The 25355-nt window shown below is 35.3% G+C and overlaps 1 protein-coding gene across 1 annotated transcript in view; it reads right to left on the bottom strand.

Annotated features, from left to right (window-relative positions):
• PPFIA2 (PTPRF interacting protein alpha 2) overlaps positions 1-23531 on the bottom strand; it is a 104307-nt gene extending 80776 nt beyond the window's left edge. The window contains exons 1-2 of the mRNA XM_059846854.1: positions 23390-23531; positions 13526-13600 (exon numbers count right to left, since the gene is read on the bottom strand). Of these exons, the coding sequence (XP_059702837.1) occupies positions 13526-13600; positions 23390-23500 (186 nt within the window). The 5' untranslated portion in view covers positions 23501-23531. The remainder of the gene's footprint in view (positions 1-13525; positions 13601-23389) is intronic.
• Positions 23532-25355: the final 1824 nt, after the last annotated feature.

Here is a 25355-nt window from a genome sequence, read left to right as displayed (position 1 = left end):
AACATTGAAACAAATCTCAGTATGGTTCAGTATCGTGGTCAAATGAACTGCACAGAAGTGATGATTGGCTACATACACGGCATTTCAGAGAGAGAGAACACAAGATGCTCCTCAGGCTATCATAAATAGCACATTCTGATTACATGAAAAAAACTCTTAGATCCACACAAAGTCTTTTGAAACAGCAGACAAAAAGGAATCTCCATAAAGATGACTTTGATTTTGAAATGCTTTAGTTTTTCAATTCAGCAATGCAGATTCTGAGCTTTACAACCAGCTATGTTTAAAAGGGCAAATACAGAATTTGGGGTCTATTTTCACAATAGCTAGGAGGTAATAGAACTATAACTATAATACAGTATTGTAATCAATATTGGCCATACTTCAAGGGAACAAAATAAAAGAAAAAATTATTTTCAGACTGAAAAAAATAAGTAGGGGTAGAAGAGAATGAAATCATCAGCCCTAACAATGCACTTTGGGCTCACTTTGGGGGGAGAAAAATTTTTTTTTTTTTTTTTTTAAACTTAGCACTTTGTCTTCTCCCCATTTAATGATGTAAATCAGAAAGAATCAGTCAAATTTTTATGTAGGGCTTTTTTAGCACAACTTTCACTTTTAAACTAAAGACTGACAACCTCTCAGCTAGGTTTATTTTCTATTTGCCTGGAATTTCAGTGTATTTTATTGCTGTGTAGGGGTGAGCTTTCTAGAAACTATACACAATTGAGTCCTTCAATACCTGTCCTGACATATCAAGAAAAATACTACTTTATTAAAATAAAAAACTGTGTGAGTTATGAGTAATTTCAACATATTTTCAACATATTTACATAATTAATTCTCCTTTTTTGAGATTGCTGATCTTTTATTAATATTGTTGTTTAACTTTCATTGTTATGGAGAAATACAAGTTTTGGTGAAATCATCCTCATGAGGGAGCCTTGAAGATCATATAATAGTAGAAAGTCGGACAGTAATGGAAACAGATCTTGTGTGTTGGTGGGTAGGTAACACACCGAGCTCCAGCCCTCACACATCTTTTACAGTTTAAGTCTTTACCTCCTATGCTCCAAATTCTGTCAAAGACAACTAAAACCTCGTGCTTCTGCAGCTTCTGGCATGTCTTGATTATTTTATTCTTACGATCTTGACATTGGCCCTGCTCTCTGCAATCCTGCTCGTATGATGGAGAGCACTTCCAGACCCTGTTTCGCTTTGCTGAAGCATGCACAATGAATGACAGCATGCAAAAATGACTGCAAATGCTCTGGGTCTGTGGCAGATTGCTGATTTTAAACAGAAAACATGAAAACACTAACCCCATGGTTCTTTACTGTTGATGGCCTGAGCTTGTGATGACTATTGACAAGGTCCTAGCTATCAGAGTTTTATGGACATGGCCCTGGAGGTCCCTGGTGCTGGTGGCAAGGGCACTGTGGCCCAGGAGCACTGTACAGCTGTGGCACTCAGCTGGCTGCAACAGGGCATGGACCGACCACAGCACCTCCCATGCCATCACTGAGCCCTGACTGCCTGAACTCCAAACATCGGGGTCAGCAGGCATTCTTGGGCTTTGGAAGCTGTAATACACAAACATTTGAGGCTGCTAATGAGGCAGTAGGGTTTACTAGTCTCCTTTGCTTCATTAAGAATTCTGGACCAAATCGTTACTGCTCAAATAGTGCCTGTCTTGAGCTATTACACCTATTCCAGAGCACGCGCCATTCATTTCTGGGGCAGCACTTGAAAAACAGAACAGGAGCAATTTAAAGCAATGGTACAGGTGCTACTAAGAGGAAGAGAACCTGTCAAGATTTTTCACAGATTACCAAGTGCATTTAAGTATGTTTTCTGCAGAAACCCTTATCGAAGTAAACAAAAACGTACTACTTTAATTTGTCACAAAATTTGTATGAAATACAACACAGTGAAAGAACTTTCTTTTACAGAGACGAGCACAATAGGAACACAGTAACAAATATCAATTAAATGGTTGAATTATACTGTGTATTTGACACCTGCTGACTAATTTCTCTTGCTTTTCTTTTTCCTTACCAAGCTCAACAAAATAGTAGCAAAACCCTTGTTCTTTCATTATTACTCTAACAAAGACTAGCATTCAAAATCTCCAGAGTTCATTGGCAGGGTCTGATTTCCAGCTCGTCAGAGCTGAGAATGGATTTGGCAGAGATGTTATAATGGTAATTCTTTTCAACAAGTTACTGAAACATATATATGTAGTGTGAATGTATATATTTAATATTTATGTTAATATATACACAGATATTTGTACCTCTAAGCCTTTATGTAGTTGCTCTTAGTACATAAAGCATTTAATTGAAAAGTACCCCTGTTCAATGTATATAATTCAGTCTGAAAAATACTTCTCAGTTTGAAAAAGAGTGTTTAGCTATTTGCACTGCAATCTGTTTTCATATTTTGATTATGATTTTGATATATGTCCTTATGAGTAAAAGCAGTCTTCCCCAAATTAAATTTTTGTATTCTTTGTCTGCATGTTGTCTCCTAGAGATTTGAGATTGTTTAGGTTTATTTTGACTGGACATGTCTGTTATAAAAACCACTATTCTGCATGTATATCAAGTTTTATGACATTTTCCTATACAGTGTATCTGTATTAAAATCACAGTCTCTGCTACTGATTGTAGAAAACATGAAAATATACAACAGATAGATAGGACATGAGAAATATCCAGAAAGGAAATGAACCTTATCCTAGAACTACAATTAAATAATATCAAAGCCATGATCTGCATCTACAAACTGAAGAAATCCTAACTTAAGTTTCATTCCTATTCTGTTGAAATTGAATCTTGGTAGAGTGAGTAACAGTCTGTATTTCAAGCATTAAAACCGAGTGTACCCATTTAATTTCTGTCAAGATCTCAATACTTTTCAATAACATTCTTACTGGTAGTAATTTTTTTCCCCAGGTTCTTCCAGTGAAGATCAAGGATACAGGCTTCTCTGATACAAATTTTATCTATTTTTTAATTACGAAGGACATACCTAGTACATGGAATTTTTAAAATGATGTTTTCTTCCTAGGATTATTGCAGAATGAATCTAAGATGACAGCCTTTTCTAATGCAGAGGAATGATACATATAGTTTGGGGTTTTTTTTCCCTTCTTTTTGTAGGTAACCACATATTCTCCATGATTAAAGGTGTTGACTCCACACTCTTCTGGTGACAAGTTAAGCAAGCAGTTCATTTTCTAGAAATGGAACCAAGTCAAATCCTCTACAGCTCCTCTTATAATAATTTCACCTATACACTGATGGTCCACTGTAGTATTAATGAAGATTATTTTTTATTTACTAATGTTGACATTTCCTAATCAAACCCCAAATCTTTTTCACATTTTTGAATTCCAAGTAAAATAATTTCTATGTTTCATTCTTTTACAGGCATTTGTTGGCTTGCTGTTTGTAAGTCTTTCTAGTTAATCAAATTATAATTTTGCAGAATACTCTTAGAGCTGCATGTGCACTGTAGGGTTGAGACGATCCAATAGGAAAACACAAATGATACATTTTCTGGTTCATATGTTAATGGGAGTATTGATTAATAAATATGAACCTAGCCAAGCTTAAAGTTGATTTTATTTATTGACCCACGTCATCATTTTAAATATTTTACACAAATTCAGCATGTAAGGTCTATCCATACATTAAAAATTATTATGGAGAGCAATAAGCATAAAAGATAATATGATCTATAGTATCTTTACCTTTATACTATGATCTATAGGATCTATACTATTTAAAATCTGATTTGAGAGTAAGTAGATGATCTTAAAAAATCATCTAATATTTAAAAAATTTACAGAAAATTGAATAATCATTCCAAAGGAGCACATTGAGCAAATGTTAAAACAATACATTATTCCAGTAGTTTAAGAACAAAGGATAATGGGTATGTGTTTTGCATTTTCATCAAGATGGATCTGCAAAAAGATAATTAACAGTAAAGAATCCTTTTGTCTTGCAGTCCTACATTGCAAGTGTAATTCATGCAATGAAACTATCTTCTTCTACTTGAACGTCTCATTTGACAAATGTCAAATGGCAAATGTCAAATGACCCCAAAGCTGACACAGACAGAAAGATAACCAGCTATGTTCTGAAGCCTGAATTCATAACCCCAATGCAGAATAAAATAGCATCCATTTCAAAGTTTATGATTCCCAAAATAACAGATCAAAGAGAAATGATATACTCTTTCTGATGTCTCCTGAAAGGCACTCTGTGAATACTGTGAGCAAATTAAACATTAGACATTAAAATTTCCATGGATATACTTTGAACACGTAATAGTGACCCCCTACAATGCATGTCAGCTAAGCACCCCTTCACCCATGCATGCACTACATTCTTTACTTTAGGAATTTGATATGTTGAAAATAAGGCATTTTCTAACCTTATGAAATCAGGTTATTGGTGAGAGTTGCATTTCATTGCTTTGTTAAGCTCCCTAAACAGACTGCCAAACAGATGACATTAAATCCAAACTGAAATTATCCTGGTGTCTAATGTCATGCTGACTATGAAAAATCCTAAACTAACCATATACAAGTAACCTTCCAATTTCATTAATCTCCTGGAGTTTTCAGGTGTGTTGGCAAATGATAGTGAAATATGTTCAACCACACATCTGGCTTGTGTGATGGCTGTTCTCTCAGCTTGTGTTTCTTTGGCTGCCATGCCATTTCCTCTTTCTCCCTTTTTTCTCCTTTGGGTGAGGAATGTGTGATAAATTAGAAATCCACAAAATATGTGCTGCAAACTCAGAGCTTTTCTATTTTGTAATTCCCTAGAATAAAGTAGAGGAGATGTATTTATCAGTCTCTGAGGCATCTTCAGCTTCCCAGAGCTTTGTCATATATTGATATATTTGTTGCTGTTGTGCAGAAATGTCATACTCTGTGATCCCTCTTTACTGATTAATATAAAACACTGTACAGGCCCCCAAAACAACTCAGCTCAACCTCATGAGATCCAGAAAACTGTCCATACATGCAGATTTATTGCATAGTGGTTGTGTTGTTTGATGACGAATACTGTGTCCTGTGGTTATTTAGCTGCAGGACCTCATGGAGAGCACAGTCACCTCCTTCCTGCCTGCAGCCCCAGCCTCTCCTCCATTAGGAAGCCAGGCATGGAGCTGGGCTGAGGGGACATGTACCCAGTGTTTAACTCCCAAGCATGGCTTACAGCACAGGGAGTGTGGTAGGATTCAGACAGTGTACCAGGATTTGTGCAGGGTCTCAGAAAAAGGATTGTGTGACAGAATGTGCACCTGAACAGATGCCACTACTGCCATAAGCTGTCAAAAATCAAGTTATGCAATTTAGCCAAGTCCATCTATCAATACTTAAGAATCCATTAACTGCTGGATTGCATCCTACTTCTTCTACTGTAGAAACAACTGACCAGTCATCCCAGCCAAGCTAATCTCTATGCTTTAGGAGCAAGAATATTGAGAGTATCAGATGAGCCTGAATCCTCTGAGACACGTTACAGAGCTCCTGTGGTAGTAAAAAGAGTAATTGTTGCTTGCCACATCTTTGCACAGGTCACTCTGTAGCTGAGCTTTACAGTAATTCTGTCCAGTCAGCATCTGTATGAGCCATGGGACACTATGAGACAAATTTATGCTGTTAAGTGCTGTGGAGCAGGAACCATGTTTCAGTATTTTTTTCCCACAAAGCTGCATCCCGCTCCTTTACTGGAGCTCTGTTGGGAGCATTGTAATGCAGTAATAATCATATTAAAAATGTTCAATACAAGCCCTTCAATATGGAAGAGGGAATCTATTGCTACTAAATAAATAACTGCATATTTATATTTCTGCAGCAATCTAACTTGGAATTAAGATTCAGCCACAGCTTTTAGTGCATAGAAAAATACAAGCTCCTCAAAGGCAAAAGTCTGAAGACTTTAGCCACAAGTATTAAAAAATGAGAATATATAATTTAAAACTGAAAAAAAGTATGAGTATTTGTAATAGCATTTGTAGTCAGATTTATTTTTTCATTACAGTAGCAGTACCTAATTTGTTTTCACAATGAGCAATTTATAAAACAAATGCTTTTAAAACACAGACACATGAAAGAATATAGTGGAATAGGTTTATGCTCATTTTGATAAAGATGCTAATTTTATGGAAAGTTTGTGCTTCAAGGTCTAAAGGAAAAGAGGAATTTTTAATTTCTAGTCATCATTTATTCAGTAAAACAAGGCATTAGATCACCCAAGTTTCTAATCATGGGGGACCAAGGTTTCATTAAATCAAATATTTCTGTCAGACATAAAAATGAAGTAGATTTGAAGAGATTTGCAAAAATATTTCAAACATCGATCCCACTGCTCTTTTAATGTATATTTAAACAATTGCTTCATAGCTGCACAGCAGGTTTTGGGAGAGGAGTAAAGAATGAGGAAGCAGCAAGTCACAGCTTGACATTGCTTTTTTACCTTTTCCCATGCTCTCTTAAGAATTTTACTAAACCTAAATTTTTCTTTTCCTTTAATGCAAATAACAGCTTACAATAGTTTAAGAGCAAAGTATGCATGCTCTTCTTGCTACACAGGGATGTGTCATAACAAAACACTGAGAGGCTGCAAACAATCTCAGGGTATTTTTAAAATAAGCAGAACAAAACTCTACTCTTCAGTGATAAATCTCTGACACTGGGATTTACTCTAGTCACAAATCTTTATATTAAAAAATCCCACAAAGAATTTTACAAGTAAATAAAATGAAGAAGAACTAGTTAGCCATGACACAAAGTTCTGAGAAAAAAAAATCGAAATTGCAGTGGAGATCCTTAGTAGCCAGAATTTTTCATCTCAGTGCAAGGGTCTGAATTCTTCCTTAACAGTATAACTGAAGCAGCTGAATTCATTCATACTTGGGATCATAGAATATTTAGAAAATAGAACCTGAAAAAACAACGGTCTTTATGACATAACATTCTAAAGAATATAAACAAGTATAGAAAGAAATACATATGAGCTAGCAAATACTAAATATCAAACATTTTATTAAAACTATTAATCACACTGTCTTTGTGAAGGAATAAAAACCTTCAGTCTTCAGCTACATATTTCCTTAAGTGCTCTAGGAACATGTGAGCACAACTCACAAATCCTATCTTACAAACTGGTATCTTCTAAAGAACACACAGGAGACATTCAACTTATACAAAATGACAGTGCAAAGTGAGAACATGACATTGGTATTTTAGAATTTGTTACAGGTGGCCCCATGCTAAATGGATATCAGGATGTCTTTTGAAAACACCCTAAGACATTTGGGTAGCAACACATTCCTGCTCTGCAAAATTGTTTCAGTGAAGAAGACCAGAGTTGGTGAACGTATTTAATATATAATTTCTGCACTGCACACACTACACTGTGGTAAAGTCATAAATAGGCTTAATTCACTAAGATTTTTTTCTAAAAATACTAATACCTGCAAAATCATTATCTGCTGTCATGGTAGAAAATGTATGTTCTTTTAGTAGCCAAAATCTGAAGACTTTTCTCTGTGGTGGAAGGTTATGGAAGTTGTACTAAGAAACCACTCTTGCAAATGCTGTAGTGAGCTTCACCTCAAATATGTCAGTAGAAATTATTGTTCTTCAGTTGCTATCTGGAAAATGCATTGCATTTTAGACCTATTCTGCTCTATATTTTAGTGAAACATTAAATTAGTGAAAAAAGGTTATGGCAATGCAAAATCAATCCTGCTGCTCTCAATAATCACAAAGGATTTTGATGCTTTTTTTTTTCCCTCTGAGAACTCAGATTAGAATTAATTGAGGACATAAAATGAAATACTTATGGCAACTTAGCTTGTGCTTAGTTCTTTTTCACTTTGTAAAAAAATTAGGCAATGAAGGCTGTAGTGCTGCTGTATTAATTTTCAACCTCTTCAACTGCCACACTACACATACTAATTGAAACATGTAGAGAAATAAATTAATGTAGTAAAGCATGTAGTATAAGAAATAAGCACGAAAAAAATCATCATTTTGCATCATTGCCACATTTAAAACTTAAGGGCAACAATAATTTTTTGCAGAGGTAACATTTAATTAGATGGCTAAGGTTAAAGGCAGATTAAAAAGCAATTATATATAGCACTTAAAATTACATTTCAAATCAAGATATTTTTAATTATGTGCAACTTTGCAGAAAAGATATATTTTGCTACATTTACATAGGCATTTAATTTAAAGTTCAGATGACAAAGAATATCTTTTCAGAGTCAGACCTCTGCAAATCCATAGCTTAAAAAGAAATTAAAAAAAAAAATCAACATGTAGAAGAGAGTTCAGAAAGCAGTTGCAAGTTTGCAGTTGCACCATTCTGCGAAAGTATGGTGCTGTGAAAGAAGTTACTATAGAGGAAGGCTGTTTCAGATTCTTTTCAAAAAAAAGATATATGCTTCATGTCACCAGAAACATACAAGTCATCTGCCTGGCCTTCAGAAAATAAAAAAGGTCCCTGAATTCCACCCAATTTTATACAAAATTTTGATAGCAATTATTTCTAAAATCTGGATCGATTAAGTTTTGTATAAATCACATGTTCAAGAAATGCACATCTATTTTTCCCAGTAAACTATTAATTTTCCAACACTTTTACTCTAAAAATCACTTAGAAATGTAATTACACAGAAAGCCTAAGGCTGCCAAGAAACCCCTGAAAAAAAAATGCCTTAACCTAACTGGAAATGAAAAATCTAGGCATGGAAACATGTTTTCATATGCAACCATGGGTAAAAGGACAAGCCACATTTAGCTAAGACTTCACTTTGAAATGCATATACATATTAACAAGTGCAGAATATTTCATTAGCAGTAGTGATAGCATACTCATGTCTGCAGCATCCCTCGTGGTCAGAGCCAAAACTCTCCTCAGCTGTAACTATTTTACTGCATTTTTTTACTGTGTTCTTGATTTGCCCTCTACAGCAGAAGTTTGGCAATTAACAGGGTATTTGGAAGGTCTTTCATGAGTAAGTGGATATTTTCTGCTGCCTCTGGTATGGAACATAAAGAATCAGAAATTTCAAACCATCCTCTCTTTGCAGTGATGTGAATAATTTATGAATGCTTTCTTAAATGCTGAAAAATAGGCATTGGGGTACCCTAATGAATAAACTGACCCATTGTCAGGAAGAAACCCATTACCTAAACAGGAGAATGTGTGCAGTTACATGAAGCAGTGAGCTATGATCCAAAACACCTGCAAGATCTCTGAGAGCTCCAAGAGTTAAATTTAGCCTCAAACTCAAGCAAACTTGTAGAAGCAATTGTAACAATGAGGCTTTAAAATGAAGCCTGAGTGTTTTAAAATATAATCTATGTGTCAGTTGACAGAGGCAATAAAATGTTATTTGGCATTTGGAAATAACATTGGCAATTGGAACAAATGCTGAGGAAAAGCATATGGTAGTACAGTGATATATGCAGTCAAATCAGTACTTTCTGCAATTTCATATTCTGCAGTCCCAATGTTTTCTAGGTTCCTAAAGTTCCATTTATTCCTTTGAGGTAATGAATGTAAGTAAAGCTATATTTTTCATGCCACAGTTTCTACTAATGAGGAGAGATGGAAAAGTCAGCATATTAACTGGAAACAAAATAGGGTTTTGGAATACCACTTATCAGATGATTCTTATTAGCACACAAAGATCTTACAAGGGATGGATAATTGTCTAAAATTAACAGGAGAAAATTTATGGGTAAATGAAGCACAGTCATTAAAAAAATAATAATTCCAGTATTGTATTAACTATGTATAGCACTTGATTTTACATAAAAAGCCTTGGAAAAAAGCTTTAAAGACTGTTTGGTTTTTGTTTTGTTTTAACTATTTGTTGAAGGCTCAGGGAAGCAGGGAGATCTGTCAGTGGAAATGGCAGCAGTTGTCATTTAACACTGCACATTGCTGCAGAAATGGATTTAAAAGTGTCACTATGGGTCATGGTCTATAATCTAAGTACTCGAGCTGTGGAGCTGCTAGCACTTGGGTTTCTGGGAATGTATGGCACTAATGGCTAAGCTTGCTGTGTTGTTTGCATGTGTGCAGTTTAGCATACTTTTAAAAATTATTCACGTTTGTAATGATAATAGGAGTATCTCTAAAGCTGAAGAACAAAAGTAGTTATCTTGTCAGTATTTTCAACATTGGAGTTAATTCCCATTAAGATCATGAATGACAAAATTGTGAAGATAAATTCACTTCTCTTGCCAACGAGACTCATTCTTCTCAAATTAGTGTATAAAAAGGAAGCTAGTTAGCAAACCATTGTTCAACTTTGCATATATTCATACACTCACTGAAAAACTTCACATTTCCCTTGAAAAATATTCACAGAAGAATATTTGTTCTGAGCTTTGTTATTGGATGTCTCACTTGCAGCTTGTCTAATATCTAACTGTGAATTATAACCCTCAGTAATAAAACTGTTTGGAGAGACCATAGGTTATAGGGAAGAAGATGAGAACCAGGATAATTTTAAAAGCACCTAATGGGTAAGAAAATGTAGCTGTGCTTTACAGTAATTTAAATTAAAAACAGAAGGGAAATTTCTCAAAAAAAATGTTATTAGTATCTTCTATTCATCTTGTCTACAACAGATAATGATCAGGACATCTCTAGTTGTGAACTAGTAATGGCTTTGAGTGTAAGCAGAAATGAAAAAAAAAAGCAAGATGAACATGGAATTTTATTACTGCAGTTATCTTGCCCCTGTCTGCACAAAAACTCACTAACAGCAATTCAGTTTGCTGCTATGTACAATGGCCCCCTCCACAATCCTTAATCAGCTGCAGCAAAATAAAATATATAGTCAAATAACCTTTTCCCCTAGGAAGACATATATTTAAAGAATTTTTAATCCACTCTTTAATAAAATATAAGCTTTAATAAAATATAGGCTCATGAGATGAAAACCCTTCTCTACTACCCTTGTGTAACTACATGTAAACATTAGCTACAAAAGCTGAGTTCCCCCCACAGATCCAATGCTCACCCCAATTTCTCTGGGATTTAGAGTTCAAGGTGTGTTGCTACTGCCTATCCAGTGCTAAGTGCTTTGCAAGACTCTGTTAGCAACTAGAGCTGAAATCAGCTTTGCCAGTTTCAGATGATTTCAGTCCCTTTTTTATGTATGTAATATGCCACAAAGACTGTTAAATGAGAGCTTAGTTACCACCTAATGATGGCAAACTGCAGTTGTTCTCTCCCAGTTTTTGGGGCTATTTTAATATAAGAACATTTTCAATAAGTACTCAGGACTGTCTGCGTTTCTCACTGTGGCTGTGTCAGAGCCACAAGCACAGGCTTTCAAGAAGAGGGAATATATTAACAACATATACATTTCTGCTACTTTTTATCTGCTACTTTTCATAAACCTAAACATAATTTGTTAAGTCAGGGAACCAATTTACTGTCATCACTGTATGTTTAGATGCCGTCCTGAATAGAGTATACTCTCAGAAGAAATATGAGAAAATGGATATGAGAGAAAATACTAATTCTCCTGGGAGAACAGACACCAAGACAGGACTACAGAAGTTACTGAATACCAAATATTCAATTCCCCTAGAAACTTAGCCTACTTATTTTCATATATAGTACAATACATTTTTAAAGTGCTTTATTGCTTATGTATTCACTGAGGAATTTAGCATAAAACTAGACTTAAATACTGCAACGCTCGAATTAATTTTGTCTTACTCAAATATCCGATTGTGTGCAAATTATCTCTTGTTCAAATACATAACTGTTTGAAAATAATCTGCTTGTTCTCTTCCATGTCTCTTCCCATTTCACTCTTTCATTATTATTTAATTGAATGTCTTTAACAGTCCCTCATAGGAAACTGGAATAACAATATTCAGATTGTGTTAGTGGTCATGTTATGCTTGATTGATTCAGTGTCCTTCTAAATGTCTTCAGTGTCATGTAGATACAAACACTGTTCAACATTACTAAGGATTAGGGGCAGGAAAAGCTATGGAAGTCCTATTTCAATTTAATTTCATTGTGCATGCTTTTATTCCTTACTGTCAAAAAAGTTTCATTAAGTTTTTAAAAGTCCAAATATCCAGGCAACTCTCTAAAGGCCTGGTCCTATGCCCAGCCAAGTGAACTTGGATTTAATTGGATGATCAGCAGGAGGGTTGGAGCAGTGTGATGCATCTCAGTTGGCTTGACTGACCAAAAGGACTGCTTGCTATTTAATAAATGCTAGTGAAAGTAACAGAATACATAACATAGTGTAACTAGATTATTTGAACACAAATTTTCTGGATCCGTCTGAAAGAAGAATCTTATTTTTTTAACAGATAAATTGCAGTTACTTCAGAGAGAAAAGGGATTAATCAAAATATCATATTAATAAGTTGATATATTTTTTATTTTATTTTTATTATACTTATAACTTTATTGAAGATCCTGCTTTTAAGAAGTAACTTTAGGAAACTACCTTTTCCAGTTTAAATTAGTTTAAAATCTTTTAGGAGTCTCTATTATACCACACATTATTCTGAATTATGAGTATTCTTCTTTTCAAGAATTGTTTGGTAGCATTTGAGTTTGTCTGTGACTTCTTTCAGTTTCTGTCTTAATCCTGAATAAAATGACACTGCAAAATGGCCATAACCCAAAATAGTTTTAATTTAACTTGCTTATCTGGCTTATTTTTAACACTGAGAAGCACTTGAAGCACAAGTCAGGTGGCTTCAGAACATGAGGGGAATGGTAAAGTCACCAGCAGACTTCATTTTTTATATTATCTGGCCTCAAAATCCCCTCTCTAGGGTGCAAACTTTCTTTCTATATGAGTCTAGTGTACAGCTGTTAAATGCAAACAGGTTTTGCTGTTCAGCCTTTCAAACAAAAGAGAACAATCTTCAGCAGGAAAAATCTCTCATGTCCAAGTTCACAATAGTTACATGGCACCAGAGTACACCATGATATCCTGCAGCTAAAAGGGAAGAGGCAAACCTACATTTCACAGTCATCCATAATCCTTCCTTCATCAATGTTAACATTTATATAACGAGTATATATACGTGTGTGTGTGTGTTTTACTTAATTTTATAGTGAAATGGAAATTCAGGTTATTGAAGTCTTTATAGTATCTGACATTGATTGGTTCACTCCTTTTTAAAGTCCAGTAAAACATTTGGGAATGTGTTACTAGCTCTTGGATTTTGGCTTGCTCACAAAGGGAAGAGAAGGAGGAAATAAACCAGTAAACAGGTAGTTGTATTACTCTTACAACCACCTTAAACAAGCCTCACTGAGAAACATACTCAGAATGTAATTTTTCTTTAGTTTTGTTTCATTTTGGTATTGTTTGTTTGTATTAATGTGGTTTTTTTCTAGCAGTTTTGAAGAAAGTGACAGGGAACACATGGGACAGAGTATTAGAGAAATTTAATCTCAAAAGGGGAGAAAGTGTTTTATGTTACCTCCTGGTTAGCAGCAGCTAGTTCTTCTTCCAGTGCAGAGACTCTTTCTAAAGAAACCCTCAGTCGTTCCCTTACCTAGAAGAAAAATCAAAATATGTGCAGTAACGTAATTTCTATTAGTCTTTAAAGATTATATAATCTGCCATATGCTCTACTGTATGCCCTGCCACTCCATTTGCAGGCATGTGTGTTGCACCCTTTCATGAGACATACTGTGTAGTAAACATTGAAACCTAACTACAGGAAAACTTAACCCATTAAAATAGGTGTCAAACTTAAAATGCCGCTCTGCTGTTCCACAGTCTGCCCGGAATTTTATGGAATACGCAGAAAATGAAAATATTTTAAGACCACATTAGGCATAAAAATAAAACTTTCACAAACATATTTTGCAAAGGATAAAGAAAAAAACATTTTCAGATGTTTTAAGCTCACGCCATGGAAGATAAGTAATCTGTTAATAGTAACGGAATGCAATAAATTCATTGAAAAATAACTTGTAGCATTGCCTTCAGGCCCATATACTAGAGATCTTTTATATCATCATGCATTTGTTTCAGTTTTGCAAAAAGTCATAAACAGTGTATACTCTCATAAGCAGAAAATTCCTCTGTGTTTGCAGCAGTTTCATAAATAACCTATTCTGTTCCAAGGATGCTCACAATCTCAATTATTACCAGTATTTTAATTATTGCTAATTATTGATTATTAATAGTTAATACTAATTTAATATTCAATGTGCCTGAAGACACCATCAGAACTGATTTGAGTGCTCTGGCTGTGTCAGCTGGTGTAGCTCATGTAACCTAAACCAGCAATGTAGCTGCAGTCTCCCAGTAGAACCAAAGGCAAGTCAGACCTGAAGTGACCTCCAGTGCTGCGTGTGACTCTCTCCCCTGACTGTTAAGGAATCCTGTGACTATCCTAATCTCCAGAATTTCATTAGGCACCTCACAATAAATGAGTTTATAACCTGGCTAATCAGTCAACACTCAAAGGTCTTTACATGTTCCAGCTACCCCACAGCAATGCTGTTCCAGCTGCTGCTGCACAGATCTTTAAGGCCATCAGCAATGTTTGCTGGGTAAGGTAGCATACTCTACCAAGAGTATGCTACCATAGACCAAGAGATGTAGCTGGAAAATAAAGCAAAACAAAATCAGACTTTCGTTTGCAAAAAAACACGGCTCTTTTTCATTCTTCACAAATACAGGAGATCCCTAAAGAGTTGTATATGTCCTAACACTTTCATATTTTTTCCAGTGAAAGCTCTTAGTCTAACAAATATTACCTTTCCTTACACACTTCGTTTTCATTTACTATGGATAGAAATGAGATTTTGCAAACAGATCACTATATTCCAAGAATGGGTTAGACTTTAGTAGATGAAAATTAGTTAGCAAGATTATAACAGAGCATGTTCACTTGACTGTAAAACTGACTAAATCTAACGATGAAATACATATTGAGGAAATGAACACTTAAAAATAAAACTATTCACCCTTTCTAACAAATGGAAATATAGATTTTATGCAATACTTTGAGGCTTTTGTTCCTCTTTACATAGCTTATTTAAAACAACTAGTGAGAGGTGTAGCCCTGTCTTCAAGTGGCCAAATTTCAAATTCTCTAACCACAATGGGAGCAGGTATATAACAACTTCTTAACAAAAATCTCAGGTAAGTTAAAAGAATCTCAGATAAGTTTAAAAAAAAAAACATGGAAAATTACAATCATATTTCTGGCTTCAATCCCTTTGCCTGTAAGTGCTGCATTGGGACAAAATTATTGAGGGAAAATTCACAAGCAGGCAGTTGGTAAAAGTCAAAATAAAATACAATGAGTTGGCAATTTTAATTGAATTTTTTTCTGAAACCTCCATGTATTCAAGTCCAAGTGTTTTATAATAGAGTTATAAAAGCACATTAGTTAAAAAAATACATTATAATATGTCTAACACTGACATTCACTTTGAATGCTGCTAGAAATTGCAAACCAGCTAGGCCAGATTACTGAGGATGTCACTGCTCCACAAGGAGCTGGAATCAGAATTATCCTTAAACTTTATGACCTGTGGCACTGTGGAAATGAATCCTGGTGGGTTTTATAGCCATTTTAGAGCTCGTAAACAACACTGCCTCTAAACAGCAGACAGCTCTGGAGACACAATTTTTACATGGCACTTCAGGAAAACTAGGTAGATAATTAATGTTTCTATTCTGACTGTCGAGCTATTACATTCAAATACCTTTTGTTCTTGGCCTTTTGTCAACAACACTGAACATTACCAGTGTAAGACAGAGCAACAGCTGGAAGTTGTTTCCTTTGTCCTGCCTTGCCTTATCTTACCTCAGCTTCCTCCCACATACACAGTTATTACACTGCCTTTTTGTTATAATGACCTAGCCAAAATTGCAGCCTGATGGCTCCTACTTGTTCTCTGAATCAAAGAGTTGCTGAAGGAACTGAAAACAACTCTGCCTGGGCACAGAAAATCTTTTTCCCTTTCATTTGACCATTGATGCCTTGGCACAGAAAATCTTTTTCCCTTTCATCTGTCCAGTGAACACAAAATTCAGATTCACATTTGCCATAGTGACATTGGAAAGGCTGCAAATAATTCTTCATTTTCAAACATGAATAACAGCTGTTAAAGTTGAGGGAAATGTTTGATTCTATTAAAAAAATAAAGAGTTACATCAGCACTCTGATCTGAAGGAGAAATCTGCTCTGGTTTATAACCCAAAAGCTGTAACATTATTTCTCATTTTACATTTCTTTCTCAGTCATATGCAAATGTGTTGCAAAGCATTTTTTTATTGGATTCCATATTCGAATTTATGTTTACAGAAAAAACAAAACAAAACAAAACAAAAAAAAAAACCAAAACAAAAAAACCCAAAACACCCAAACAGAGCCATCCTCATTTCAGAGAGATGCAGGAAAGGTTGTTCTGGGTCACCATCTTGTTAAAGAAAAAGTAACTGTTACAAATGCAAACTATTTTTATTTTACCATTTTTGTTTGGGTTTTTTTTTTCATATGATGAATGCCAATTAGTGATTGGCATACTGTTTTCTGTTTTCTGGAAGTGAGAGTAAGTGGGTAGCTATAGTTAATAAGAATTATCTTAGTGAAATCATGTGTATCACTTCAGAAATTTCTCTGCCTAAATTTCATATGATTCTTCAACATATTTCTATTTTCTTGAGCACATGATAGAGCTTTACTAAAAAAGGTTTCACAAAGTAAGACTCATCAGATGTCAACTGATGTAACAGAAATGCTATCATAAACATTTTTAAAGGACAAATACCTGGAGAATACAAGGGAGAATTTACAGCACCTTCCAGTTTCTAAAGGGGCTTACAAGAGAGCTGGAGAGGGGCTTTTTACAAAGGTAGGTAGTGACAGGACAAGGTGGAAGGGATTTAAACTGAAAGAGGACAGATTTAAATTAGATATTAGGCAGACATTTTTTATTATGAAGGTGGTGAGACACTGGAACAGGTTGCCCAGAGAAGCTGTGGATGCCCCATCCCTGGAAGTGTTCAAAGCCAGTTTGGATGGGGCCTGGAGCAACAGGGTCCAGTGAATGGTATCCGTAACAGAGCAGGGGGTTCAAACTGGGGGATTTTAAATTATTTCTTTTCAACCAAAACCATCTTGTGATTTTATGATTGTAATGTCACAGACACAGCAGAAAAGGGTTGCTCTCTCCATGTTAGAGGGTGTATCCAACATATGCCCAGATGACTGGGTATTCTTCTGGCTTTTAAATGCAACCATATTATCTTTAAATGTAACATAGTCAATGTCATGTTAGCACTGCTGTCAGTGCAAAATATCACCCATCTTTCTCTGTCTCCTAGCAACTGCTTCCCACTTTTTTGCTTGCTGTCAAATTCTTTCTTCATTCTCTTCAGATCTGCAGCCCATACAGAGCTTTTTAAAAAACATTTGCACACTGGAATTGAATCACTTTTTTTCCATGAACAGTCTATTGAATAAAAGTTCTTCTAGTTACCTGCTAATGAATAAAAAGGTAGTGACCATGCTGACACAAATAGGCTAATTTTCTTTGCAAGAATATGAAGTGTACTTTTCTGCCATTAATCTCAAGAGAACCAGTGGTTTTTTGATTCCTGGCTAAGACAGTATCATCTGATAGCTGCTTTCCACTGTGAAGATCAACTGGACACTTTTCTTACAACACTGACCAAAAAATGGGTTTGGAGAAGTTGCTTCTTTCTTCTTTCTAAATGCACATTTTAAAAGTTGAACCCAAAGTTTAAAGCAAAATAGGAAAAATGTCTGCAGGACAACAAACATGTTCAGATAGATATTAGAAGCCAAATAGAACTATAGAAAGGCATAAATAATAATTTTTCTGCCCTTTGTTCTTCCTGAATTGCATAAAAGGACTATGTATTTCCTGACCTACTCTATGTCTGTTCTAACAATGAAGTTAACATGAGCTTCTATTTTTCATCCAGCTCTAATAATTTCTAGGAAATACTGTCTTCACTTGCTCTTTTATAAACAATTCCATATATATCCATATATAACATCACAAAATATTTTGTAGTGCTGCCTTAATTAGTTCCACAACTATTCATTGCTTTAAAAAACCATTCAACAAAGGTATGAGCTACTCAGCAGCAGTGAGAGAAGTGTTTGAGATCTGTAGCATTAAGAAGGACAGGGTGAATAACTGAAGGGAGGTTTCCACTCTATGAATACTGCTGCAGATTTCACCTGACTTATACAACAGCAAAGGTTATAAGAAATGTTAAGTAAGAATTTCACATTGGTCCTATCCCAAATCACTCCTAAGTTCTAGTTTGTAAAACTTCACACTTTTTAAACCATTTTCCTTGTCTTTGAGGTATAACCTAACATTACACTTAGGTAAAACAGTCACTGAATTGAACTTCTAACATGATGAAAATTTAAAATTGCTAGCAGAACTGCCCACGTGCTTTAGTTTTTTATTTCTAAAAATGTTAGCATGATTAGATACTCATTTTTTTAAAAATATAGCTTCTGTCAAATTAAATTTCTGAATAATAGTAATAATAAAGAATACAGTTAGTCTGGTATCAATTTCATTTGCTGTGACACAACTTACCCAAGGAGACACAATAATATTTTTCTGAGGGACACAGGTAATGGTAAAAATTTCTGAAGTAAATTAACTCTGTCCTTATCCCTATACCCTAAAGTGAAAATCCTCACAAAATACATTAAAAGTGCAAAAACAGTCTGAGAGGATTTTTTTTTTTTTTTTTTTTTTTGCACTACTAAGGTCTAGTACAGATAATGGAGTAAGATTAAAAGCCTACTCTTACCACTCTCTACTCCTTACTGGGTTCAGGAAGGCTCTTTCACGTGGGAAGCTCGTTACAAGCTTTCCTTCTCCAGGCTTGTGGCATGTGGATAACGAGAGGGATCCTGAGGGAGCTGTCAGACTTTGAAAAAACTGCCATGACAGCCATGTTTTCCCAGAATAAAGCATTCAGAGCTGTGATCTCTCTGTGGTGATCTGTGTTTTGGACAAATGGTAAAGGCAGAGCCCAGACTTCATGTAATAGATAGAAAGTCAATAGACTTTGAAATAAGTTAAGGTATCACTCCTGATTCTTTTTATACTGAAGCAGGCCTGCCTAGAAACTGATATACTTTATTTATCACTTTCCAATCTCTTAGTAGGTTTCATTGCATTTTCTTATAGTAATGAGGAGGGTTTGGAAGTTCTTGTACTGTGCATGTAGCAATCCTTTCATGATCAGTCAAATTTTGTGGCAGAGCTTGTTACAACACATCAAGATGCTTTAGTGTAGGAAGTGAAAACATGAAATAAAATTTGCATTTAGGAAGAATTTTAAGATTTTCTTCATACTTTTGTAAGATTAGAGGGCAAGACTTCTCATGAAAATATTTTGTTATGCTTTTCCAAGAATGTAACTACTACATTAATAGTTTCAGTGTCAACATTTTTTGTGTAGAAAAAAATTAAAGATAAATTTGAATTATTCATTTGCAAAGGATCATGATATATTTCTAGTGCACTTTTGACAGTTTTTATTACTCTTTATCCATTAACCTTCTTCAGCTTTGTGTGCATTTTCTGATGGGGCACTGTTTACTTTGCTGTTACATCAGTGCATCATAAATCACGGGTTTTTGCCTCAGTTTTACTGTGAGATTCTGCCTGCAGGTTTCCTCTGAGCACAGCAGCCGAGTCTGTGCAAGTGAAGCATTACCCACAATACAGAAGACTGAAGTCAAAGGCAGTAGATTGACTCCATGCATGGATGCCAAGACTCGATCACTTTGTCATAGTAAGGCCTTTTTCAACTTTTCAAGTAGCACAAGTCAGGGAGATTCCTGATGAGTGGAAAACTCACCAATGTTTTCTCCTTCTTCATGAAATACAGGAGTTATCCTGGGAAGATCCAGGAAAGTGCCAGCTGGCCAGTGTAGGGAAGGCTATAGAGCAAATCTTCCAGGAAGCATTTTCAGGCACATAAAGGACAGGATGGTGACTGGGGAGACCCAGTAGGGCCTTGTCAAAGCCAAGTGATATCTGGCCAGCCTTGCTGCCTTTTGTGATGAGAGGACTGGCTCCATGGATGAGGGGAGAGCAGAGAATGTTTTTTGTCTACACTTATGTTTTCTGCAAGATCTTCCATTTATCCCTAGAGAAAATGGTGAGATGTGAGTTGGTGAAATAGATTCCATGGTGCACCAGAAATGGACTGGACTGCGAGGCTCAGAGGTTTGTGATTAGTGAGAAAAGCCTGTGTGGCATCCCATTGCCACAAAATGCATAACCCACAAGGGAATGAGACAGGCTTCAGGAAAAGAATGCAGTTGTGCAGAAAAGACCTAGTGGTGAAAAAGGCCAGCACACAGTTTGGCCAGTGGGTTGGATGAAATGATTATTTCCCTCCAGACTTTTGAGGCTGCATTTGGTTTTGGACTTTCTGGTAGAAAATATTGACAGATTTCAATAAAGGCCCACCAAGCTGGCCATGAGCTGGAGCCACAGCATATGAGGCAGGCTGAGAGAGCTGGGTCTGGTCAAAGTGGAGAAGGAAAAGTTTGTGGGAGATCTAATTGCAGTCTACAACCAGCTAATCAGAATATGTGGAGGAAATAAAGCCAGATTCTTCTTGCAGGTGCAGGAAGGGAAGACCTTGCAGGACAAAAGGGAACAAGTGCAACACTCAACAACAGAAACTCCAGATTGTGGGAAAAAATTACAGCAAGGGTGGTGAAACACCAGAATAGGTTTTCTGCCTGCAAATATTGAGAAGTTATAGGACAGGACCCTAAGCAACCTGAGACCTGAAGTTGGCCCTACTTTGAGCAGGAGGTTGGGCCAGATGTCTCTGAGGAGCTCCAACCCACATTGTTCTACTAATCCCTGAAAAGCTTCAATGCATTTTTATAGGTGGATTGATATCTTATTTCTGAAGGGTCTGAAACAAATCTAACTTATATAATTTTTCTGTCACCATGCCGAATGTATGACTCACATGCCATAAAAAAATTTTAGCACATTTGGGTGCATGCAGTCATTTTTAATTTCATTATTTTTAAATAAAAATCACCATAATGCTGACAATTTGTGAAAGCATTATATTATCAAGTATCTGGGTGATATATGCAAAGTCTTTGATCCAGTCCTTCCAGAGACACTGTAAGAAAAACAGGTATTTTTATGTAGGATTTATCCTTGAAAATAATGTGTGCTGGTTTTATAACAAATTATTTTAAAATAATTCATTGAACTGTTTATGAGACTTATCTCAGAATGTTTTAAAGTAACATATAAAAATATAGGTTTTTTTTAATAGTAAAACATGATTTACTGCAGCAAAATAAATAAGGTTCCACACACAGGTAAACAGCATGTCAGAAAAAGTAATTTTGACCAACCAATTTTAAAACTTGTGTTATAATGGAACAAATCTTCTGTTAATATGGTTGCAGATGGTTGACTTTTCTGCCCTGAAAATTGTCATTACCACTGGGACAGGAATCAATTAAATACATAAGTTTTTTGCCTTTGTCATTCAAAAATTTTTAACATGCTGAATACTGATTTTAATCAGTTACATTAAAAAAAAAATATAAGAATAGAATTGTCAACAATCTAAGTCAAATTTTTCAATAATTCAAGTCAAAATATTATATGTAGCTTCAAACTAATTGAGTACAATGGTTTTCAAAATGGGTTGTATTATAAACTGACAAAATAGTACCAAATACTACCAAAATACTAAAACATTCAGAAAAGAAAATGTGCAAGAGGTACACAACTGTTGAATATTCAGAATCTATTTCAAGTTTAGTTCCTACAGTTTCTCATACTTATCCAACACAATGTCAAAAAGTATAAAAGCTGGAGAGCTCCCTACCCTAGTTTTATCGATATTTAAAGTGCTGGATAAAAGATCAAAGCTCAGAGCATAAACGCCATCACTCCTCCAAAGATCTTTTTAATATAACAGGATTTTTAAAGCCTTAATGACATCTAAAAGCTTATTACAGTGGCTAGAAGTCATTATAGTTCCTTTTCTAGATTTTCTTTAAAGATGCTTTCATGATATCTGAGTAGAACATATAACCCAAAAGATATACCTAAACACATAAGAAGTTTTTATTTGATCTAAGTTCCCTAAATTTATTCAACTTTGAACCTGATAGTTAACCTAGTATGACTCATAACCCACAGTGTCTCATCCTTTCAATACCAATGTTATATATATTGGTATATATCTACAGCTAGCTCATTCATTAGGTAAAGGCAACTTTCTGAGTATATTTCTGAAAGTTAAATTTGTTACTGTGAGACCATTAAACAGGTCCTGAACAATACAGCTCATCTGTGCAGTCAGTGGTTTCAGATGCTGTTCTGCACAATGTCATCCCTGCTTACCCAACCATCTCAAACAGAGAAGCAACTCAGCAGCAGCAACGAGCAAATCAGCCAAAACAGACCCCATAAGGAACGAGGTTCTTTGCTCCTGAGCCCTGTTTCTCATGTGCTCCCTGCATGTGGAGTTTTGAGGCACTTACTAATTCAGATGCATCACCTTCTGAGCATACTGTTTCTAGACTTGAACTGGATTTCTGAATTCATGTACACAATATTCAAGGTGATAATTTATAGTTGTGCAAAGTTTCATTCACTTTGAAAATAGTCTTTCCAACACAGGACACATGAGGAATGCAGTGGAAAGACCCTCTTCATTAGCATGATTTGATGCAGTTATTGTTGGTTTTCGTCTTGATTTTGCAGGCCCTTCATCACCTCTGACAAGGAAGAATGTACTACTTCCTTTAGGTTACACTACCTGTAAAGGGAACACTCTCCTTACATAGCAAAGGCTAAAAAGATCTCTGAATTTTAGGAGATTTTCCTCCTAAAAGTATCTAAGAGCCAAGTTCCCTTATGTAGTTAGAACATCTCATTCTTTCTCTCTCTGTGTTTTTAGAATTTGAGATATACCTACATTTTCATGGCCATAACTTAAAAGCACATTTTACACCAAATAAATCTCACAGGGTCATCTTTATTTAGTGCTAAATAGGAGAAGCATGTCTGGTAGGGGTGAGATTTGCTTACTTTGAAATGTAATTTCTGTTGTCTGCAAAAGATAGCTGAAGTGACCTCATTACAGCCATTGGCCATACCTTCTTACCATCCATATTTCTCTGGACACCTGCAAACACTCTAAGCACAGGATTTATCCCAAGGAGCAACAAACCATACTGTTCCTCTGCTGCATCATAAAGCACAATTAGACAAGTTAAAGAATGTACTCAGTAAGCTTTTTTTCCATACTGTACCTTTTCATCCAAAGCCTTGTGGTGCTCAAACAGAGATTTCAGAGCTTTGAGGACCTCGACCTCGCTGGAAACTCCTGAGGGAGACTGTGCTTGCCGTTTGACCACTGTCATCCTCAGGGATCGTTCGTGTCTCGAGACAAGGCACTCCAAATGCTCCAGTAACAGCTGTTGGATTTGAAATAAAAAGTTATTAATTTCTGGACCCCTAAATGCCATAGAAATTTAAACTACAAAGTGCATGATACAGCAATCTTCCTGGCAACTTCATTGTAGGAGAGATTGCTGGAGCTATTAGCAATATTTCATGTTTCTAAAGTAGATGGAGTAAATGGAAAAATACAAGATCCACTCATGATTTCACCTAAAACTCTGCTATGAAAAGCAAGAACAACAAATCATTAAGCATAGGGTCACTACTTTACTAAATTAATTACATATTTACAGATCATTTGTGATAGTAATTGATGAGTATTGACAGCCAAATAAGCAAAGTCTAAAGAATCATGCAAAAATATTAAATAAATTAACATTTAATTCAGCCTAACTGTAATATATTTTCAATTTATCTTGAAAGCAACTTAACAAAATATGTAGTAGTGAACAGTACATTTTATTAGATTTTTAAGACTATTCATTAGGACTGTCACAGCTAATGGTCCTTGTCACTAGCAAATGCTTTAAAATATTGTCTATGTTGTATTAAAACACAACAAAAATCAGAGAAGTCCATAAACCTCTGTAAAATAGACCATAAATAACATATTGTAAAAACATTTTTTATTTAGTTTCCATTGTTACTCTGAGGTTAAAGGAAAAATTAAAATGGTATGTTGATGTTGTATAGAAAATTCCTTATTTGTCCATACTTTCATAGGGCTACCATCCCTATTTTTAGTACCTCAACATTAAAGAGACTTGGTTAGCTGTAAGGTTAAATCAGGGTAGTAAATTCGTGAATCAGAATGCATGTTAAATGTCTTGTAATTACAATAAACAATTATATCTAACTCATTGAACTGGAAATCTGAAAGTTACATGGACAATTGTTTAATATTTCTCTTTTGATGCGGTTCTCAATATAGCTACTATTAGTAAATATATTTATTTATCTGCAATCCACAGTTACTCTCAGTTACATAATGGTTTTTATTCTTGCACTAATTACTAGACATAGTAGTATGTTGATAATAAGTCAGATTAAGAATTATTATAGTTTGGCATCATCTTTGTTTTAAACATGTTTCTCGTGTCTGGATTTGCACCTGGTTACTATGATACAATAACTATGCTCTTCACCAAAAGTAGTGAAGGAATATGTGAACAAAGTTAATACAATGAGAGTTATACCGACTGTGCAGTTCAAGAAAGGAGGGTCATTTCTGAATCCAACTCATAGCCTGTATTTATCAAAAGCAAATGAACAAGAAATTCACAAGCTTTCTCATCCCTGAAGGGCTAACAGCAGATATAGGTGGATTTTTAATTATTTGAGGCAGTCCAAAGTAGCACACAAATTTAAACAGACCTCTTAATGATAGAGTCATCAGGAATTCAGTGTGGGGCTGTGGGAAGTTTGCAAATTAAATGAGATCAGAATATTTTCCAAATATTTACAGAGTATTTCTGTTCATAGTAGTACTTAAATAAACAATTAGCTTCTATCATAAATAGAACTGAATTGCTGAATTTTGGTCTAAATTCTTGCATCATCATGGCTTTTCTAGGCCATCTAGTTTATCTGGGAGAAAGCTGGAGGAAAGTCAATAGCTGATTTCTAATTCTTCAACCTGTTCTCTGCCCTGTCTCTTGAAAGAGTTTGTGAAGGTACAATATTTCCTTCTTTGTGCAGCCTAACTCTCACCCACTCCATAGCCCAGGGATAACCAGAATCTGACTCTAATCCACTCTGTGCGCTTAGATTTCCCCACAGTCATTCCCACCTCCTGGCTGATTCTGTTAGAGCCTG

The sequence above is a fragment of the Haemorhous mexicanus genome, chromosome 5, assembly GCF_027477595.1.
Source record: "Haemorhous mexicanus isolate bHaeMex1 chromosome 5, bHaeMex1.pri, whole genome shotgun sequence".
Classification (NCBI taxonomy): domain Eukaryota; kingdom Metazoa; phylum Chordata; class Aves; order Passeriformes; family Fringillidae; genus Haemorhous; species Haemorhous mexicanus.
Note: the sequence above shows the minus strand (reverse complement) of the source record. Positions and strands in the feature narration are given on the sequence as shown.